Below are 22,925 nucleotides of genomic sequence, written 5' to 3'. Positions count from 1 at the left end.
GCATATACCGGTACTAGTACACTGGCAACACTGCTACACGAAAAGTAAGCTGCATGCACGAAACGTTAAACACAGCGCGCGCCTTTGAGTCGAACCCGGAAGAAGCACGACACAATGACGTCATAGAATCATGATTCAAATCACGATATCGTTTATACGACCTTTTTCGTTCGTGATTCTACAGAAACGTCTTTCCAAACGCCCCTTTTTCCGTGTTTCATGTTTGTGATTTGAAAGACGTTTATTTCCACTTTCAACTAAACGCAATCGTGATTCTGCAGAATCGTGATTTGAATCATGATTCTAATCATGATTCTAGGGTAAAAAAGTGTCGAATAAACGCACCCATATTCTTGTCAGGTTAAACGATATAGACTTTCAAGATAAATCCCAGTTTAATATGCTAACCATCACCAAAATGGATTCTGACAAAAAATTCAATGAATGACCCATCAGGTGATTGAAGAAATTGATATTTTCATTTACAGGTTACAAGAGATACATGTACACTAATTGGTAAAAACAACATTGTTAATAAAACCAAGGATATTGGTTAAATAATGATTTTTTGAGCGAGATGTAGACAGGTCATCTGCTGAGGTTTGATCCCTTCATTTCATGTGCCCATGTGTCAACAATTTTCAGTTGCAGTTGACAAATCAGCGATTTACTTGTTTTGGATAAAAAGGTTTTTTAATGATTTTTCACAAACAAACAACGTTTCAGGGGAGAGTTTCATGAAACGACTTGTCAGATGTTTTATCCATTAAATCCCATTTATCAGACAGTTATTATACAATATAGTAGCAGTGCTTCTCAGCCAATCAAAATGAAGGAAAGTTGTCAGATCTGACAACTTGTGAGATAAGAATATTTATGAAAATGCTCCCCAAATATCTTGTTACGATCTTTCAAACTCAAAGATCTTGTGGAAATTACATGAAGGCCTACTGTCCATGTATGTATAAGGTATTGTTCACTGTGCTCATGATTGTCCCTTGGGAAATTTGCTCTTTACTAAAGGAGATTATGTAATATATTCTTACCAATGCTTGGGATTAATAAGGGTAAACACGTGATATCACAGGTGGTGACATTCACACCAGGAAAATATCAGTCCCTGTTCACACTTGAGGCTTGTATGCAAGATGATGATTGAATGAATAAGGACATTTAATTTCATTGGTCGTGACATAATTAGACCCGTTCGGTCAGTCTTTTCTCTTCGATTACCGATACAACAGGTGTTTTTGATAGGCGGAACTTTGATCGATTAACATGAGGAAAGAGCGATGGTTTTATGGGCTTGTAGTACATCCTGTGATATTGAGTGTGATCTTGATTCTTCTGATGCGTCAGCAATCACACGCTCGGGCCCTCTTACCTGTAACGTCCACTACATGTGAACTCATCAGTGATTCAATTAAATTGGAATCAGCTGTTCCTGAACTCCATTTATTCAGTGTGGTTTTATTTGCTTTTTATACCACTCAAGATAATGTTGACACATTTTTATGAAGTTTCTATTTTGCCTCCCCTTTCGCCTCATGTTCCATGGATGAAAGAAGCAAATTGCATGTACATTGTATGTCATCTGTGTCTGTTTTGACTGTCACATTGTACATTAGTCTGTCCCCTACAGTTTATGTCTGAACTATTAGTTTGCTTGACTGTCCCTTATCCAGGGCTATTTGGTTGGCTGGGGAGGGGCAATTAATAAATAACAATAATAATATTCAGTTCTTGTACAGCGCGTAACACATTATGAATAACGTCTCTATGCGCTTCCAAAGTCTTGGATATTGTTACTTGTCAAGGAATAAGTTCCTGCCAGGTACTGAAGTATCCATTCACCTCACCTGGGTGGTGTGCAGCACAATGTGGATAAATTTCTTGCTGAAGGAAACTACGCCATGGCTGAGATTTGAACCCACGCCCTCTGTTTCAAAGTCTGGAGAACTAATCCACTGGGCCACAACACTTCACGAGGGCCACAAATGAGTGAAGGACTTCTCACAAACTGATCATGGATTCATGAGAATTAAAAAATATAAAAGCTTGAAGATTGGGAGTGTGTAATTGCCCCTTCCGTTTACAGTCATGTGCCCTGGGCCCCATTTGACAAAGAGTAGCGATTGATCCGATCCACCACAACTATGGAAAGCCAGTAAAAACTTCAACATACATGTATAAAAATGCATGTTTGTTCAAAATGTATTCTAGATATGAATTATGTCCATGCATATTTTTTACTTGACAACTCGGTATGCTCCTATTTGTTTACAAAAGGGCATTATGCAATTTTCCTGTAGAAAAAAAATGACATTGATGGATTTCCATACAGTTGAAAGGCCCTCGTCTGCACGATGTTCTGACAATACCTGCAACTATACACGACAGGAAATATATCATAATCAAGTATAATGATGACCACCTGGTAATATTTTAGACCATGGAACATAGTATGTAGGCCTTTACATCATGGACCCTACTACCTCCCTTTCCCGTCATTTTGGTATATGTACATAATACTGTACATGAAGTATGGATACAGTTTACACTAATGTGACTTTTATAGTGCAAGTCACCGCTATTTTGTAATAGATAATCTTTATTGCTTCGATTGTAGCACTGACAGGAAATATTGATTTGAAGAATAAAAAAAATTTCATCTTCGTCAGGAAACGGGTGGTAGGAAGCGGATGATTGGCTCACACAAATGCAACAAACCTAAACCAGGAAAACCCTTGCTGGGTTATGACGTGTCCAAAGCCAAACCGGCAGGCTGTGGCGTATGTTTTGCCCGGATTACTCTCCATTTTGCCCTTATTTGTCTCTACAGTGTACAGTATCACATGATTATTTTTCTAAGTCACCCCCCTTGCCCTTCTCAACAGTGTAAAATGTATGACAAACTAGAACTAAGTTATCCCCCCCCCTCTCACTCTCCCTGTCATGAGTCATGTTTTGGATCTGTCTAAAAGCCATTTTTTGTGGAAAAGATGGGGAGATAAACCATGTGATCATTTTCCTTTGTTTGGGTGCGCTAAGTACTGACATCTGGAAGTTGATTCATATACAAACGTGAAAATCATCACATGGGGCCATGTACCTGTCCAATTTTTTTTTAGTTTGCGACGGCAAAGTATCATCAGCATTCATTTTTAAATTGTTACTCCGAGGGGTCATTCATTGTAGAAAGATTCTTTTTTTGAACCCAACATAAAATATCAAACACAACTCAATTATCATCCAATCTAAAAAGTGGATATTTGGGAAATGCAATTTGTGCTAGTTGTGTAATAAAATGCAACTTTTTTGTAACAAAGTAGGTTGCTTTTTAATAATAGTGTGAAATGATAGGCTTTGATTTAAAGAAGAGCATGCTTAAGGTAAGAGTTTCATGGCGTACAAAAAAAATGAGAGAATAAGAACACAACTAGAAATTCTTTGTGCATAACTTCCAAGAAGTTCCCACCAAGTATCACAAGTTTTTTTTTGTTGGGGGGGGGGGGAGGGGGCTGATATGATTAATAAGGAATAGACCAATTTACTATTTGACACTTGTCGAAATTTAACACATTTTAAATTGACAACTGCTCTACAGTGTGAGAGCAAGTTTGAGGTTTGACTCACTTCTAAATCCTAGCAACAAGTGATAAGGATTCCAAGTATTATAGTTCATTCAAGAAAACCTTGTAAAAGAAGGACCACATCAATTGAAACGATTCGACTAATTGTTAATTAGCTTCAATAGTTAACCATTCTATTGATTGGGGGTGATGCACACTCTTTGCCAAGTCTCAAATTGGCAACTCCGGCTTCAAATCGGTCTTAGCTAATCCTGATCCGATGATTAACACATTCTAACCAAATTAGTGGCGCCCAATTCTTTTCAAGACTGAACCGATAAGTGGTTAATTAAAGAGGCTAAACTGCTTCCCGTTGATGATGATGCCCGTGATTCGAAACATATGGATAATATTATGCAATATAGAATGCCAATCAATTTTCTTCATATTGAATACCCTTTAATACACCCCCAGTGACCTCTATTCAATGACAGAGGTAATTTTCTTTTGTACATTTGTTTTTCTATCAACATGTGATTTCCAAACTATAAACAAATCAATTTCAAAATTTTCAATGCCTTTTTGTATTGTATGGCCATTTAATTATGATTCCATATTGATAAAGGTTCTTGATTGACACATACATGTACAATGATACATGTACTATTGGTGACCTTGTATGTTTAATATACATGTACCCAAAGGTTATTAAAATTTCCCCAAACACACTCACTCAGAATGTTTAAAACCATTAAATAAATGAAAAAAAATGTTCCGGAAAGGTCTTCAATTGTTAAAATTTATAGCATGTAGATATTTTAGCATGAAGAAGAGGAGAAAATTGTCTTGTTTAAAGAAAATGACTACCTGTACCTGATAATGTTACCCCAAAATAATTTGAAATTACAGTACTACTTTGATATAGTATTGTTTCACTAGAAACAATATTAGAAATATATAGCCTGTAGTGCATGCAATTTTCCATGTGACTTTGCTTTTAATTTTATTTTTTCTGAGTATCTCAAACCACACAGAATGGTCTATCATGCGTCGTTTTTTATAGAAGTGTGTATGAAAGGAAGGGAGTTAATAAAGAGAAATTGATAAATAGTATTCTCAGAATTTATCTTGTTATGGGAGAAAAAAATATATACTCTATAGTATTTTCAGTAATTCAATTTACTTCAATAACTCCATACATCTACTTGATTTGCTAGTTCAGCCCTCTGGACTGCCATACCCGAATAGAACTCCCAAGGATTTAAAAAGCGCGAGCGCGCCCTCTCCCGTTCAGGCTTACTACCCATGATCACCGCGCAGTTAGCGTCCATCTCCCTCTTTTGCTTTCGGCAAGCCACCTGTCAAGACGTGCTCAGATAAGTCTCCTAAGAGCTCAAATCTTTTTGAGCTTTGGTATATTATTTTCGCTTATCTGTGGTGCATTCTCCCTTTTATTTTCAATCTTTCCATTTGTGTGTAAGATTGTGTTCAGAATTTACACTTGGCGTGACTTTTTAGACGTGTTTTTGGTGACACTTAAATTGTTTTTCTAACGTTTGAGTTCTCGTCGCGCCGCATCGCTAGCGCGTTCGCGAGGCACCGGGCTTGGCCTGCCTACGTGGCAGCAAGCCTTCACCACCTGTCATGGTTATTGTTCTTCACGTTCAAAGCGTGGTGGCTTTTGGTGCCGTTTTTGAATTAAATTCTAGACAGCCTCTACACTTTGTTGTCGAGGGTGTTATTGTTATTTCTTTTTGCAGGTTGGGATCTTCAACTCTGTTCCTTCCTTGCTTTCTGGAATTGATTTATTAAGATTTTCGATTGATTATTGATTGATTAATTCTTCAATTCTCTTTCCTTTCTGTTCTGAATAAATTTCTTAATTGATATTTTATTCACAGGCGGATCTTAAAGCTCAATTCGTTTTTCCTTCTGTTCTGAATAAATTTCTTGATTGATATTTTATTCACAGGCGGATCTTAAAGCAGGCGCATCCTAAAGCTCAATTCCTTTTCCTTTCTGTTCTGAATAAAATTCTTGATTAATATTTTATTCACAGACGCTTCGGGGATTGTTTAATTCGGCTTACGCAATTATACCTGATGATTGTTTGGTTATTCAATCCCCCCTAAAAAAAAAAAAAAAAAAAAAAAAAAAAAAAAAAAAAAAATTTTGTTCTTTACAGGTGGGGTCTCCTTCCTGTTAGAAATTTTTTTGACCTGTCCCGGAATTGTTTTCTTCGTTCAATTCCCTCTTCCCTCCTAGTCTTATATATTTTTTATTTCGACAGGCGGGCTCTACGATTCCCTTTGAGGATTTACTGTGTCGTTCTTCCTCTTGGAATCGTTACTAGAGACGTTCCTCCTTCCTCCTGTTCTGAATTTCTTTACCTTTCCACAGGAGGTTACTTTTTTTTTTCCTCTTGGAAATTATCGTAAAATTTCTCTTATCTGGAATTATTTGTCTCTCAATCCCTTTTCTTCCTGCTCTGAAATGCTTGTTTCTGTGTTTCTTCGCAGGTGGAAACTTCGTTCTCTTCTAACTTGCATTCATTTTTGAATTTTTGTTTCGAATTTTTCATTCGCAAAAAAAAAAAAAAAGAGAATATAGTAGGGGAACCTTGTAGGAGTTTCTTTTTCAAAGTCTCCGACCTCCTTTTTATTTTCTTACAGGCAGATACCTAAACTATTCTTAGGTTCTTCTTCCTCCCTACCCCTCCCCTCTTGTTTTGTTCTGTTTGCTCAAACAAACTCCTTTTAGGAGGAGGGAAAGACCACTCCGGTCTCCACCTTTAATCTAAGCGAGATCTTTGTAAAAAAAAAAAAAAAGAAAAAGAATAATTCTTGTTTTTTCTTTTTTCAGGGTAGAGAGAGGTATCTTTGAATGGGACTAACACAGCCCCAGAGGACCTGGTGCCCTCCACGGGGACCGTCCCGATTGCAAGTTACAGAAGTCAGCCGCCTCCAGGCGAGCAGGAAGGACGCCGCGGTGAGCGCCCAGCGGCGGTGAGTATGAGGGTGCGTCGATCAGCATTCCGAATTTGCGGTCGGATGCTAAGAGAAGGAAGGCCGAGACTGTGGTGCCACGGTCTCGGACAAAGGAAAAAGTGGTAGCCAAGGCTTCCAAGCCTAAACTAGGTCCTGCCGCCGCAGCACCCATAGGGCTATGCGACCCACCGGCTACCGGGTCACCAGAAGTCCGGAGGGAGAGTGCGGTTCTCTCCCCCCGGCACAGGTCAGGATCTCTGCCGTATAAGTCGTCCTCCGTTGACAGCATCGGGAGAGATCGCCCAGCCCCTGACCGCGAGAGGCGTCACACAGACTGTAACCACAATCTGATCGTGACCACAATCTGACCCGTCAGATTCGGGTGAAGTTTCGTTGTTGGCGGCCGCCCTGCCAGGGGCGGAAAATCGTAAGAGATCACCCGTGCCTCTTGTGCCTTCTTCTGCTCCGGCCACGCCGGCGGAGCCCGCAAAATAAGAAGAAGAAGAAGAGGTCGAAGGAGAGGTCGGCCAGCCCTGTTGCCATGGGCATTCCTCCTTCAGACCCTCTTATCGGTGGCCAGATGTTACAGTCATACATGTTATGCTGCTATATTCTGCTACCGCGAGAGGCGTCACACATCGGGCTGTGACCACAATCTGACCCCGTCAGATTCGGGTGAATTTTCGTTGTCGGCGGCCGCCCTGCCAGGGGCGGCAAATCGTAAGAAATCACCCGTGCCTCTCATGCCTTCTTCTGCCCCGGCCACGCCGGCGGAGCCCGCAGAAAGAGAAGAAGAAGAAGAGGTCGAAGGAGAGGTTGGCCAGCCCTGCTGCCATGGGCGTTCCTCCTTCAGACCCTTGTGTCGGTGGTCAGATGTTACAGCTATTCATGCTGCTACATTCTGCTACCGCGAGAGGCGTCACACATCAGACTGTGACCACAATCTGACCCCGTCAGATTCGGGTGAAGTTTCGCACCCCACCCTCGACGTCTACTCACCCCGCTGATGCCCCTGAGCATCAAGCGAGACAAGTGGGCAATAACCACCAGACACCCGGGAAATCCTCGAGCGATTCTGTTAAATCGCCAGCCAGTGCACCGACTAACCGGGTGCCCCAAGATCGCGTGTGCTTTCCAGCATTTTCGTCGATCTCAGAGCACGTGTCCCAGCCGACACGCGGGGCCACCCCGGCGCTTACTGGACAACCCCCGGTTCAGTCCATAGAGCGAGACTCCCTTTACGAGGACAACCCCTATCCCGCGGTCGACTTTTCAGTAAGCGCTCAGGCGCTGCTTGACAAGTATCTACCTCACATCTACCCTCCGAGTGGGGGTATTGATGAAGCAAGGGAGTCCATATTTTCTCGCCCCGCCTCTTCAGGCGCTCCGAGCTCAATCGGCCGAATTGGGGGTCTTGGAGAATGACGGGGTAGCTCTAGACGAGGCGGCTCCTACGACGAGGAAGCCGCCAGCTCCGTGGGTGTAAACCCACCCCCGCTCTGCTGCTGCCCGGAAGCGCCAGGCTCCGGCGCCGCCGTCTCGAAATTTTCAAGCCTCTCGAGGCTAACGAGAAGGCAGAGGAAGGGGGGGGGGGGGCGATTATTATGCAGGTTCTCCCGAATTCGCCCTCTACGTCAAGCTCACATACGGCGACGACTCCTTCAGCGGTAACTCTCTCCATTCTTCCCCCTAAGCGGGCCCGTAGATTGGAGGTATGAATCTCTTACATACCGCATGCCGCACTTCTCTCGTGAGAATGTTTGGCTGCTTTGAGAGGACAACCTATCACGTCCGCGGACCGTCCGCCCAGGCGACGGGACCGTCGCTTTTCTGGCCTGAACCTCACTTTCTATTCGAAAGTAAGGGTGCCCTGTCTTACTTAGCTCCTACCCTTGCAACGCCAGAGTCAGGGCTAGTACAGACACCCGTTCTCCAGCGATCGCCGCTGAAGAGAGGGCGACTCTGATATGAGCACCATCACCGCTCAGCGGTATGTCTCACTATCTCATAGCTCTCCGAACTTATGAGTATGTATATCGGATCTGAATGTCACGGCGATTAAAAGTTCTCCTGTGCTTAATAATCGCTATGCCTTCACTACCCGGTGCATTATGGTTATGTTAACCTATTTGTCTCGTATTCGGGCGGCTCGTACGAACCCTGCCCGAGCTGCCATCACCGGTCGTCCCCCCGGACACCGCCGGCAGCACCCGCACCGAATACGTGGAAGGAATCAGCTTTTCATATGCTAGATATCCCTCCTGTTGACATTCACAGCTGTTCCCCGAGTCTTTCCCGGTTGGGTAAACATCATCTCGGAGGAAAGTAACCGCCGTACATCTCATGAGATTGTTGGCTATGTACGCGCGTTCAAACTTGTTTAAAGCCCCAGGATTCTCTGTCGGCATTCTATGCCTACTTTCTGGGCACACCCACCGTACCGGGTCGGCGAGTTCACACCAAACTGTACACCGCCAGACCATCGGTCGAGCTCTAACTGTCTATCTTATAGACTGCCCTCTACGTGGGTCAATCTTGCGGGCGTCTCCGCCGCTCCCTCCTTGTGCGGAGTGGTCTACGGTGGATGTCTTTACCGTGCCCGTTAGTCGAATCGGCTTCTTTCTTAGAAATTTTTTCACGGCACACTCGAGTCGCCCCGCATGCTGCTTTCATCCTCCTTCCATGCAAGGCATGTGGCCAGGGTCACCGCACGACCGAGGATGATGTAACAGTGGATGGATGTATGCTTATGCCTTCCTAACCACGATCACTACGACCCGCCTTCTCTCGGGCCGACTGTGGATGAGCCTCTCCATGTAAGTGATTTACATCACTGGAGTTCTTCTTTTAGAAATTTAGATTCTCATCCCCCGCTGCTTAGGGCGTCATTTTTGCCGCCCCCCCGCAGCTTTTTGGAGCTCCTTATCTTACTGATATCGGACTGTTCCACGCTGCCGCAACCGGCGCCGGCGGTGCTCGCTCTTACGATCACCTGAGAAACAGGCCTTGTGACTGTTTTCATAAACAACTGGTTCTCACCGCAGACTGATGGAAATTTTGTGATTACTTCCTCAAGTCTCCTTCGCTTGTTTCTTCAAGCGAGGACTTCGACACTCTTAGCCAGTTTCCGCCCCTAACTTGATAGGACAGGGCCGTTGCTACCTCATTCGATTCCGTTGGGAATGTAACGGTTGAGGTATCATATCTGGCGATGTCTGTTCGTTTAGAGCATCTCTTGATGGTCGTTTACACGTAATATCGTGACAGATTTTTTTTTCGCCAGCTCCCTCTGGCGTACACTTGCTGCTGCTAGGGATTCCCCCGCCCAGCGGACAGCCATCGCAGCCTAGCCTCACGGGCTCTCTCGGCGATGGTGGCTTGAGCCAAGCCACCTCTTCCACCGCGGGCACTGCACCCTCAGATGGGCGCTTCAATCAGTATGGGAGAAAGGGGATCCTGAGTTCTCTCTCGATCACTCGGTCTAACACACTTTTGTCGTGATGTGTACCGCGCTGTATCCCTGACACGCCCGGTTGAGCTGTTTTGACCAGACTGCTCTATTCTACATAGGCAACATGTCCGCGGCATTCCTTATTAACAGGATGGCACTCAGTCGCTTTCTCGACCCTTGTCTGCCTTACGAGTGGTTTTCTTCCTAAATCCCTACTCTCCGTCGTTCCTGGTCCCCTTCGGACCGCTAGTAACTTTTTACCACAGCTCTCTATCAGAATTCTGCAGATTTCTGCCCTCACGCATTTGAGACAGATATCGAATTCTGGGCGCTTTCTCCCACGCGGAGGCTTCCCCTACAGAAATTTCCAAGCTTGCGGGAAGCGTGCGACTAGCTTGCGCAAGCTTGCGGCATGCTAGTAACTAGCATGCGGTTAGCTTAATAAGCGTGTGATATGCGTGCAGAGCAATAGTTAAGCGATCTTTTAGCGAGCAGGGACTGTTCGCTAGCATGCACTCGCTTATTAAGCGAGTGCCCTGCTAGTCGCATGCTAGTTACTAGCAAGCGGCACGCTTAAATTTTGGTAGGGGTTCTGAGATATCTCGCCTTCTCAGATTGGTCGATTGATCACTTACTGAGCCTTAAAAGCTTCAGTTTTCCGATCACGATTCTTGTTGAAATTTTCAACAAATTTCGATTCTTACGCTCTAGTCAGCAGGTGATGTTGCTCTCCTGACACTAGGCCGAGGGCCCATGATACTTAGTATTCCTGAGTATACAGGGCATTCCTCTCGAGGACATTTTTGAGGGCCGCCTTTTGGCGCTCAACTAACTCCTTCACTTCTTTCTACTTGAAGGACATTCCGTCCAGCGAGGCGAGATTTGCTGCTTCGGCGCTTAAAGCATCTGCGGCTTTTTTCCCCCTCTCCCTAAATTTCGTTGTTTTTGTTTTTTTTTCTTTTAAATTTTCTTAGGCTTACAATTGAAAACATGCCTCCCTACGGTTTGAGTCCGTGCTGGTCTAGCAAATCAAGTAGATGTATGGAGTTATTGAAGTAAATTATGAAAATACTTACCTGATTTTCTTATTTACGAGATAACTCATACATCTACTTGATACCCTCCCACCGACCCTCCGCCTTGCGTAGCAACATGTTTCAACGTATGGGCTTGCGAAAGGTGAGGAAGATGGACGCTAATTGCGCGGTGATCATGGGTAGTAAGCCTGAACGGGAGAGGGCGCGCTCGCGCTTTTTAAATCCTTGGGAGTTCTATTCGGGTATGGCAGTCCAGAGGGCTGAACTAGCAAATCAAGTAGATGTATGAGTTATCTCGTAAATAAGAAAATCAGGTAAGTATTTTCATAATTAACCAAAATGTACATTACGAGGATATAGATTTCAATGTGCCTACAAGCATAAAATGTTATTTAAAATTTACAATACATGTATACACTGTACATCTGCAGGCCTTTCATGATCATTAGTTGATTTTTTTTTCAGCACAGTAAAATGCTGATTAAAATTTATACAACTCTATTTTAATAGAGAACCTTACAGTACATGTACCCTCTAAAAAAGATCTCCATTAGGGTAATTATGTGTCCAACAAGCATTCCACATTTCTTTTGGGCATTTTTATTTATCAAGTGTGGTGAAAATTTTGCCCATTATAAAGTAATTGCTGCTTATTTTTTAAACCTTACTGGACAATATGCTTCCCCGCATTGGGTAAAATACTGCCCCAAATTGGTTGGACACATACAGTAATTACCCTTGTGCTGGTTAATATTTTACCCAATATTTTTGACAGTGTAGTTGTTTATTAAACAACCATGCTTATTTTATTTCAAATTCAATATTAAAAAATTAAAGTAAATTTTGTTGTTTGAGATTTTAAACACTTGTTTAAACCACTTACAACTGCTATAATGCTCATATAGTAAACAGTGTTGAATATCAAACAGTGTTTTTACTGTGTGAAAGCATTTGATTTGCTTGGAAATGCCTGGTTAATTTGAACTTACCAATATGTGATGTAATTTAGGCCTTGTCCTATTTTCAAAATTACCAGCATATTTCAGCTATTACAAAGAGTATGTATGCTATACAATGTACATTACCAATTACTTTTTGTCAATGTCAGTCTTATGTAAAACACAGAAACTAGGAAGGTGAATTTATTGAGGTTATGGCATTTGTAAGGTCCAATATTTCATTTTTGCATCATTGATATATAACTTTACAATCGGTTTGAGTATAGAACTGCAATTTGTTTTAGGCCTACAATAAACATGCGATGATAATCCACACAAAACAGTGTCAGAAATAGAACTCTATATTTGCTGAATTCTAGATTTAATTCTGTACAAATCAAATGAATCATGTGATTTCTTCACACTCCCGTACATTTTCCTGCTCAGCCAAGAAATGGATGAAAAGATTATTCAAGCTATTATGGAATTCTGGCACACTAGATATTATCATTTGTAAAATGGCATTTTACAAAAGGCTATTTTAGATTCAGACTAAAATAAATCCTTCTCTTTGTGAGCAGTTCAAATGTCTAAATGAGAGGAATGTAGTCCCACTGAGTTAATCCGGTGGGGGTGAAAGAGAGGGATATTTAGACCAGCTCAGCAAGAGCTCTCACCCTCGGTGTGCACAAGAATTTCAGTAACGTCACGACTTGTTACGAAGGTGTCGTTTTAAAAAAAAAAGAGGTTGTCATCGGTCTCTAGCCATTTAAAGATGAATAGGATTATTGAGAGGCCCACTACAGATTCAATTCATGGTTTGTTTTGTTATAGTTATAGGGACCTAGATATTGCTAGAATATATTTTTTGTCTGGGGGTTCTTTACAAAATAATACAATATAGTTCATCCTGTCAGAAGCCAATAAATGCAGTAATATAGAATGTGTCTGCTTACACATGTACTATTATGCAAAGGTTTGTTACAGATAGCTATAGGCCCTACTGGGGTATTTTTTATTCTTTTCTCTCTTTTTTTTTGGGGGGGAGGGGGTTACCTTCCAGTCCAGTTAAGTATGCAGAACTTTGCAGTATGTCTGAACCATGAACATACAGAAAATGCACAATATGTTTCATGTGAATATTAAAGGTAGGCCAACCTCATAGTGGGAATTAGCTTTTTATGTGAAATCAAAACAAATAGTGATGTCAGAGATTAATCTGATGTTGTTTTTAATGATATTGGCAGAAAATGGATTCACAATTCCCTGTTTCGAGTGAATATGAGATTAACCCCAAAGTGAGCATTTGCTGAGCTATCATCATAACAAATGTAGAGTGATGTCAGACGTTAATCTGATGGTTGCCTACGTGTTATCCCATGATTGTTGTCACGTTATTGCCTCTGCATGTTTTAGTTGATAAACCAGGGACCGACCAGGCCCAGGGCTATATTTAGGTGAGAATCCAGCTCGCCTTGCCCGAATCAGCTAGCAATCAGGATTATCGGGCCAGAAATACATAGACTTTGCACTGTTAATCTGTGTACCCTTTAAACTATTCAAAGTTGCTAGACCGTGTGATGCCTAATTAAATACGTATACAAAGGAATCTGTGGATGCCCTGTTCAACTCTTACAAAGTTTTTATAAAATCTATTTTTGATGAAATCTATTGCTTCCATGTTGCAAATTGACACAACTGCAGTGATGACAGTGATGAAAGCAAGGGTGATGATGATGAGGAGGAGGATGATGATGATATTATTACAGTACTTGTAATGATGAAAGTTAATGGCAAAAGTTGTGTTGCTTATGATGTAAATTTATTTTTTATTCCAGTTGGGTCAGGTATTTGCAAATCATTTCAAATCCACGTATAAACTCTGCAGAGATTCTACATATCATGTCATGTGCTTGCAGTTGTGTTAAAAAAAGTTACCCCAAACAAATACATATTACTTTGATAGTATTGAAAAAAATAAGTTTCTCATGTCATCTACTAATCAAACAAATCTCTTTAGTGATTAAAACACAGTGCAGTTACATGTACTTGAATTTTTTTTTTTTAATGTAAATGCAAGTCATATCTCAATATGATATATTAATTTCTTTTGTTCATTCCTTTATTCGTAGTGCCAGCGGGGGCGAGCTGCACCAGTACTGTGTAGCAGACAAAGAAGACGGCTTCTGTGAAAGAGACGTGGTCAGACTATTACGGCAGATTATAGAGGGCGTTCACTATCTCCATTCACAGAACATAGCTCATCTAGATCTTAAGGTAATTATAGATGTAAATGAGGTTTTGAGGAATTTGAAAGATAAATGTTTACATAGATTTGAGTAGATACAAAGTGGGCATAAAGAAGTCTATTTCAATGGAGATATCGAAACAAGGCATACATCAATTGTGGAGTTATCTATTGAGGCCTCAGCAAGCAGCACTTTTCATCACAATGTTGAACTGTCAAAATGATAGCGAGTTGTGTTTGGGTAAAGTAGTATTCTTCAGAAATGAGCGTAGCTAAATAGTATAAGAAGATTAGAGAGATTAGCCGAAAGAGACAGATGTAAATGAACAGAAGAAATAGAAATAAGAAGAGAGATGAGGATTAGAGGATAAAGAAGGACAGAGAGAGAGATACAACTACAGTAATTGAATAAAAAGTACAATATCCAAGGAATATACAGGTGCATGTATCCAAATCATGAGTGCATCAGCTATATGAAGAACTACATGTAGATTGAAATGTTTAGCTTGCAAGTTTTGTAACATCTGATAGAGTGAATTTGTAAGATGAAGCCTCGATTGGAAAGGGATTGAATTTTCAAGATATTATTACATAAATGCCATGATAAATATAAGGGATAGTCCTTAGAGAGAATCGAGAGATGGAGAAAGAGGGAGAGAGAAAGAGATTAAGCTGAAAAATAAAGAAACATTTTGAGGGTGAGGATGTGTTAGGATAAAAAAGATTGAGTAATTTTTGATGATGACGTAGCCTCTCCGGTTGGTAAGGAAGTCCCTATCACATGAAGGATGTACACTGAGGACACATGGAAATTGGCAATCAGTGGAGTGGCCAGGGAACAAGGGCACGTGCTCTCTGCCCCCTCCTACTGGTATCCGCACCCCTGGATGGGGAACAGGAGTTACCCCTCTAGAGAGCTAATCAAGGATTTGGGAGGTCATGGGTTTTGTTTTCATGAACTAATTTTGCCTACAAGTAGGATTGACTTTGGCAATCAATGCAGTGGCCATTGACAAGGGCATGTGCCATCTGCCCCCTTCTACCGGTATCCGCACCCCTGGATGGGGAACAAGAGTTACCCCTCAAGAGAATTAACAAGAAGGATTAGGGTGTTTAATAAGTTTTGTTTTCATGGACCAAAATGTTTCAAGGATTGAATTTGGCATGATATGTTCTTACAGTTGTACTACACACCCAAATACTGTCCAGGTTCTGATTTTCAAAGTAGGATAAGATTTTATAAGAATACTCAAAGCTAGCTCTCCGCATGAACTCCTGAGGTTACAGCCAGTCTAAAACTTGATTCATATCTTGGAACACAGCCCATATGCAACCCCTAGAAGTTCTAAATTTAGAGATCTTTGGTGGAAGGGGATGTCTTTGAGACTGTTATGATGTCAAATTGAGAAAGTTTCTTGGCAAAAGCAGCAGCTCTCTTCCACAGCAGTCTATCCAAGCAAGGATTGATCCAAGTTCAGTTTTCTTTTAATTAAGTTGAATTTGGTTCGGTTCAGTTCAATATTTATTTAATTTCAATGAAACATCCCAAATATCATTGCAATTACAACAGAACATGAGTAAAATGGAGCAGTTAACACACAATACACTTTGGCAGTAATATTATGACTGTCTATGAAAGTGATTCCAGTGTATAAACATAATTTCTGTATTTTGTTGTCTTTAAAAAAATTTTTTTTTGCAAGGGGGGATGGCACTTGGAATCACCTATTTTCAAACTGCTAGAATTGATAAGCATTTCAAAATAAACATAAAAAAGATGGATATGAAATTACTAGATCTATCAAGTTGTGCAGACCAAGGGATAGAAATTATTTGATTTATTTGTACATATGTAATATCAGATTGCAGGAAGCTTTGTCTCTGGTCAAGGATGGCATAAATTTTGTCAACTTATAAAAAGCGAGAGAATACAGTTATGAAAGCAAAGTTATGAAAACAAAATAAACCAATATGGACATCACCAAATGAAATTGACAGAGGGAGTTGACCGGTTGAAAGTTCTCAGATCCTGACAACAAATTATTGCTATTTCGGGTCCATCAAGGCCGAGCTGTCTGTTTCCCTGGCATAAGTGGTATTGGTTTTCATCTTGAGGTATTTGTGTTTGTCTTGGAGCTTTTGATCTTGAGTGGAGATGGAGGACTTATCTTACATGTATCTTGTTTTATCAAGTTTGTCACGTTTTTGATCATGCTTGAGATTGCCTGCCTCTGCCGATCAGCTGGTGTACCTGTCATCACCAATTCTCATCTCAGGCAAGGACCTATTACAGAGAGGTTTTGGGTATCTGGACACAGTTGCTGGTCACTTTTGCCTCTGACAAATTGGAGCACCTCATTCGTACTACCGATGGATGCAGATTTTGGCAGACTCGACTGCTGACCTACGCTCATAATAACTTGCGGATGTTGTAATTCCAACTTAATTATGAATTGGACCACCATTTATAATAATAAATGTTTAATGATAATATTCTGCATTTATATTGCACTTATCACATCTGAACAACGTCTCTGTAGGCCTATTAAAACATTTGGTAGATGTGGTCTATATAGGCTGAGCTGAAGGCTCATATGAGGGGCTTTTCGATTTGCACCTAGACATAGTGGGTTATACAATCTCATTGTACTATTATTAGGCACTGGGAATGTTAGACTTTCACGACCTTGTGTAATATCAAAATCAAGAATATGGTTATGTTTCTCCTGTCACCCGAAATCTATAGGATGGCATGCAGTGGAGGGAATCAATGGGGCCACCTGACTATCCTGTTGACATGCATGACAAGTGGGCGGCCACATATTTGAAAACTCCCAAAGTTAACTCACGAATGTCATAATTCTTGTTTAATCGTAAAATTGGTAGATATTCCCCAAAGAAGCCTCGATTGATGGGGGGAAGAAATAGTTACGAGCTAGGGCCATATCCTGACGAAATGACCTCTGTGATAGTGCGGAAGTATTTGTAGCCCGTTTTGCTTGTAATAACTGTTTTATGGTCACTCATTTGGCAGTCCTTATCCGCATGTGCTTTCACGTGTCTGGTCTCAACACGAAAATGAAGCGAGATTGAAACTATTGGTTAATTTTATCATAGGTAGTTAGAGTTGGCTGCCCTTGATGAAAGATAATTGCTGGTCAAATATTTTAGTCCTGCAAGAATTTACCAGAAGTCTGACATTCATAGCAACCATGAAGCATCCCAAGTTTCAAGATTTTAATGCAAAGATGTTGTTTTACCTGCAAACTTTAATAGCCATCATAACATTCTCTGACATTCTCTTTCCATCTCCTGAGAGTTTGGTAGCTATCGGTTGGTCTCCTGATATACCCAAGAGAATATGCCATTGCTCGTGTCATCTTGGAACAAAATCTTGACACGAACGGAATTGTTTGAAGTCCCGAGTCTGAAGACGTTGGACTTGAGCTCGCTTCAGGGCTGTCTTGGTGCCAGCTCCATGCCAATGGATTCCAAAATATTGCTAATATTTTAAGAGAGTACTTGTGAAATTTGAAATCTTGCCCCTGAAGGTGATTTCCATGGTCTAGGTGGGGTGAGTTTGTCAGACAAATAAGATTTTCCTCAATACAATAGAACTTAGGGAATTCTATCCAAAAACTGCTGAGGATTTACAAGTATGCTAACCTCTCAAATTCTTTGTTAGGGTATCCATGCCCCTATAACTCAAAGCATAGCAATCGATTGTGGTGCTGTTTTCTACGATTGCACTGATTATTGTGTGTGATCGATTGTTATCACATCAGCCCCTTGATCGTTAAGGTTCTCACAACTCAAAGAATATCTCCCAAAGGGTGAAGAGGGCTCATCTACGTATACATGTAGGCCCTACACTGAATAAAAACCAGTATGATTCAATATACTGTAGCATCCACTTTTAGGGATTATCAATCTTTAATTTTGGATCATAAATATACCAAGTACCCACCCTCTGATTTTGTTTTATGAATATTGACTTTTTATTGAGTAGATCTAGATTAGCAGTAAACCAGTCGATCACTGGATAATGAATTAAACTTCATTGATTTTAAAGCATCAAATTTACATTTAAACACATTTGTTTCAAAATAAATCATGCATAAAACAATATTCAGAGTAAAAAAATACAGATTTTTAGTTCGAACATATTAAATTATTTTCATTTCTTTGTACAAATCATAAAAAAGAATCACAGGAAGGTTTCCACGGAAGTTGGTGTTGATGGTAAAGTAGTTACAGTCATGGTCAGCTTTTACCAAGGTACCTGTCCGAGATGGTTTTATGCCATGGGGCTGTTGGACTCTGTTCTCTGTAGGTTCCTAGTTCCAGAGCCATTGACCTTGTCAATTTACTGGAAAGTATGCTTCAAGAGAAAAATCTGTATACTTATAAAGACATTTCAACTTCTGGTTCTACCATGGACATGTAGGTTCGTACACTACATGTACATTGTCTTTTTTATCAGATAACAAGATTCTTGCAAAAATTTTAATTTTATCATGTTTCAGCCGATGAATCAACAGTTGATGCTCTGAAGATTTTTATTTACTTTGCAGTTAGTTGCTTTTCCCAAAACTGTTTTTCCCTCTAAGGAATCATTCTGTATCATTCCAGTAATCATTAGACCAAAGCAATTAACTTTTTTGTGTTCTGAAAATAAGTAAACAACACCATCAACAGGTAGATGCAGTGACCATTACTATTTGTCTCGCTGACCAAGTAGAAACTGTTTCTATGGATGTTGCGTGGTGCGGAGAGGCCATAAAAGTGATAAGGGGTGAAATTTCTTTGTGATGTCACTGTTATTTGGTTGTAGTTTTCCCCCTCGGTCAGCAGGGTCTTTTGTTGGTGTTTATGTGTTTGCTGTTTTTCGGGTACCCAGGCAAGGACGAAACTGTATTGTATCGTGATAATATTTTGTGTGTGGTGGTCAGTGAGAGAGATGGAAGAAGAAGAGAAATAGTAGAAGAGGGTTTGTGAGACAAAAATGTTTCAGATGGAGTATAAAACAAGAATAAAGGCCTAAATTATTCTCTTACTGAGAATATCAGATTTTCTTGATCTGAAAATATACCCTGATCTACCCCTATCAGAAAATTCCAGGTATTTTTGCCAGGGTGAACGCAATTTACTTGTCACTGAAAGAAAATTAGTGTTTAATTGGTGCTTTTCAAAATCATACCTTTCGCAGGAAACGTTTTAAATTTGCAGGTATTCTCTTAGTGTGAAAGTAAATTATTATGACTTTCCTTTCCTAGCGAGTATGTGGCCCCTTGGACTACTAGCTGCTGTGCTAGCGATACTGAAGTATTGAATCGTGGCCCCTGCTACTTAATAGACCACACTTTACAAACTTTGGCAAAGGGTCTGGTTTGGGTGGGTAATGAATGCCCCCCCCCCAAAAAAAAAAATATATATATATATATATATGGAGGCTTGAAAAAAAGTTTCATGAATTTACAGGTATTTTTGTGATCAAGTCAGTCTTAAAAGCACCTAAAGTAGAGAAAGAGAGAGAGATAGATGGGTTAAAACAAATGACACTTGACCATGGCCTATACTCATCATTGCATGTAAAGGGGGAAAGCACAAGAGAAATTCTAGATCAAATACTGCTCTACTTTACCTACATGACCATGAAATCTTTGTATAGTCATGTGCTAGGACATGTGACATTACCAATGAATACTATGTACTCTCTTTTAGGGCAAGTCCAAGAATTCGCGCGTGTTACGTATGGGACATTTCAGAGGCTTTAATGACCTGAAAAATAGTGTTAATTGACTTTGATTAGATTAATTACCCTCATGATGGTAGACATCTAGGAGAAGAATAATCATGCAAAAAATGGTGACATTTGACCTCGACCTTGGCCTTTTAGAGAGAAAAGATGGGCTGTTACGTATGGGACGCAGAAAAAAGACAACTTTTGAAACATTTTTTTCAAGTTGAGGATTCTCTGAAATTATTTCATTTGACAACTTGTAACTTAGTGTGATAGAAGTCACAATACTCTAGTATATCTAAAGCAAGTTTCATGTCATAAGCCAAATCCCTCTAATTACAGACTCTAATTAAACAAATTAATGACATGTTACGTATGGGACAGTTACGTATGGGACATTTTGTCCCCATAGAGAACGTACACAATTTTCCCCATAATTAAAAAAATTGAAATAATTTAAAATATGGAAATAACAAAAGAGTTTCTGTCTTTTAAAATGTTCTATAGATACATATTTGATATGACTGAAGAGGAAATTAGCCATTTCAATATTTCTTTTTCTTGTTTTTCATGGTTTCATGAATTTCTTATGTATTTCTATTGTTTTTCATTTTTTCATATTTTTCCATTTTCACAATTTTTTTACTTCAAATGTTTTCATTAATCAGTATTCATAACAAATCAGTCTTTAAAAACTAAAGAAAAGGTAAATAATCACTTTTTAGAGCACTCTTGAAATTTGTTTTTCTCCATTCACTTTGTACACAAATCTCCCCATTGACATTGTGTGTAAATGTCCCATACGTAACATGTTGTCCCATACGTAACAATTTTTTAATTAACTTTTAATTAAAAAGTAAACTCTATTTTTGAAACTTTTTTGGGTATAGCATTTTCATACTTGATAAATTAGAACTTCCCAGAGAAGCAACAATACAAGTATTGTATTATGAGAAATAACTTAAAAAAACATCCTCAAAATGTTACGTATGGGACATTCCATCCTTGGACAAGACCTAATTTGCATAATTAATTAGATGACACCGCTTTTTTCCCCAAAAAAGTATTAAGATGTTAGGGGGTCCATGTCCCACCTATGACTAAATCTCACAAGTTTTCTTTTTATTTTCTATGAGTTTTTATAATTGTCCCATACGTAACACCCATTTTACCAATTATGCAAATTAGGTGCCCCAAATTAGCATAAATATGCATATTATCAAATTTTTCTCAATGAAATTTTAAAATTCAACATTTGGGCTTTCTTACCCCACCAAAGATAACTTCTTAAATTAAAGATGAAATTTTGCCTTCTAGGGTGACCTTTTCTTGGACTTGCCCTTTATTTACCTCACCCCCCCCCATTCTCTTTCTTTCATTTGTCCTTTCCTATTTTCATTTCTCCCCTTGACACAAAGCTGCCAAACCTTGGTATTGTGATTTGTCTATTATCAGTCCCATTAGTTAGCTTTCTTATTATGTGAAATGTCACAATAATAATATGGTGCTGTTAGTGACAAGGTAGAGATGTGATCCTTTCAGTGTTGGATTATATTTGGCAAGTTACTAGTTGATCTCACCAAGGAGTTGGTCTCCCTAAATGAAATGACCAACTCACATTCAAACGAACATCATGTGGGGGTGTCATGGTCCTGTGGTTAAGACTCTTGTCTTTCAATCTGAGGGATGTGAATTCCATTCCCAGCAAAACATTTACCCACATTGTGCTGCACTCAACCCAGGTGAAGTACATGGATACCGGCAGGAAGTAATTCCTCAAAAAGCTGTGAACACTGGAATCTGTAGACTATCGTAGTCAGGGTAATATCGGAGCACCTTGCTCAAGTTGAGCACCTACATTGTAACAAGGTTGGTGTGTGAGCTATACAAATCCTTTGTTATTATTATCATTTATTATTATTGATACCTGGTCCTTATATAATACTTTTCTATTGAGCCAGTGGCACAATGCAAATGTTCTAATACTTGTTTCGTCTAAAATAATTATTATGAATTGGTGTGGCACAAGGAGTCTTGTAAGATATCATTTAGAGAAAGATAGCAATTACAGCATTCTATTACTATACAAAATTGCAATCCAAAGCAAAATTAGACCTTTTGGATGAGTGGACCAAATGGCAAGAAGACCAAATTGATAGGCCAAATGGGTTTATGAGGTTTGACCAACTGGTATTAAACGAATTGGTGATTGACCATAGAGAAATTATTCATATTGGTAGTAGACCAACTGGTATTAGACGAAGTGGTGATTGACCAAACAGCAATTAAAACATATTGGCAGTAGACCAACTGGTATTAGATGAAGTAATGATTGACCAAACAGCAATTAAAACATATTGGCAGTAGACCAACTGGTATTAGACGAAGTGGTGATTGACCAAACAGCAATTAAACCATATTGGCAGTAGACCAAGTGGTATTAGACGAAGTGGTGATTGACCAAACAGCAATTAAACCATATTGGCAGTAGACCAACTGGTATTAGACGAAGTAATGATTGACCAAACAGCAATTAAACCATATTGGCAGTAGACCAACTGGTATTAGACGAAGTAATGATTGACCAAACAGCAATTAAACCATATTGGCAGTAGACCAACTGGTATTAGACGAAGTAATGATTGACCAAACAGCAATTAAACCATATTGGTAGTAGACCAACTGGTATTAGACGAAGTGGTGATTGACCAAACAGCAATTAAACCATATTGGTAGTAGACCAACTGGTATTAGACGAAGTGGTGATTGACCAAACAGCAATTAAACCATATTGGCAGTAGACCAACTGGTATTAGACGAAGTGGTGATTGACCAAACAGCAATTAAACCATATTGGCAGTAGACCAACTGGTATTAGACGAAGTGGTGATTGACCAAACAGCAATTAAACCATATTGGCAGTAGACCAACTGGAATGGACTAAAGTGG

The 22,925-nt window shown here is 40.0% G+C and overlaps 1 protein-coding gene across 1 annotated transcript in view; it reads left to right on the top strand.

The window, feature by feature from the left end:
• LOC121426050 (serine/threonine-protein kinase 17A-like) overlaps window positions 1–22,925 on the top strand; it is a 72,146-nt gene that overhangs the window by 30,644 nt on the left and 18,577 nt on the right. Inside the window, exon 3 of the mRNA XM_041622192.1 lies at window positions 14,118–14,262. Coding sequence (XP_041478126.1) covers window positions 14,118–14,262 — 145 coding nt within the window. The remainder of the gene's footprint in view (window positions 1–14,117; window positions 14,263–22,925) is intronic.

This window comes from Lytechinus variegatus, chromosome 13 (assembly GCF_018143015.1).
Source record: "Lytechinus variegatus isolate NC3 chromosome 13, Lvar_3.0, whole genome shotgun sequence".
Classification (NCBI taxonomy): Eukaryota; Metazoa; Echinodermata; class Echinoidea; order Temnopleuroida; family Toxopneustidae; genus Lytechinus; species Lytechinus variegatus.
The sequence above is the reverse complement of the archived record's forward strand: the minus strand, read 5'-3'. Positions and strand labels throughout refer to the sequence as shown.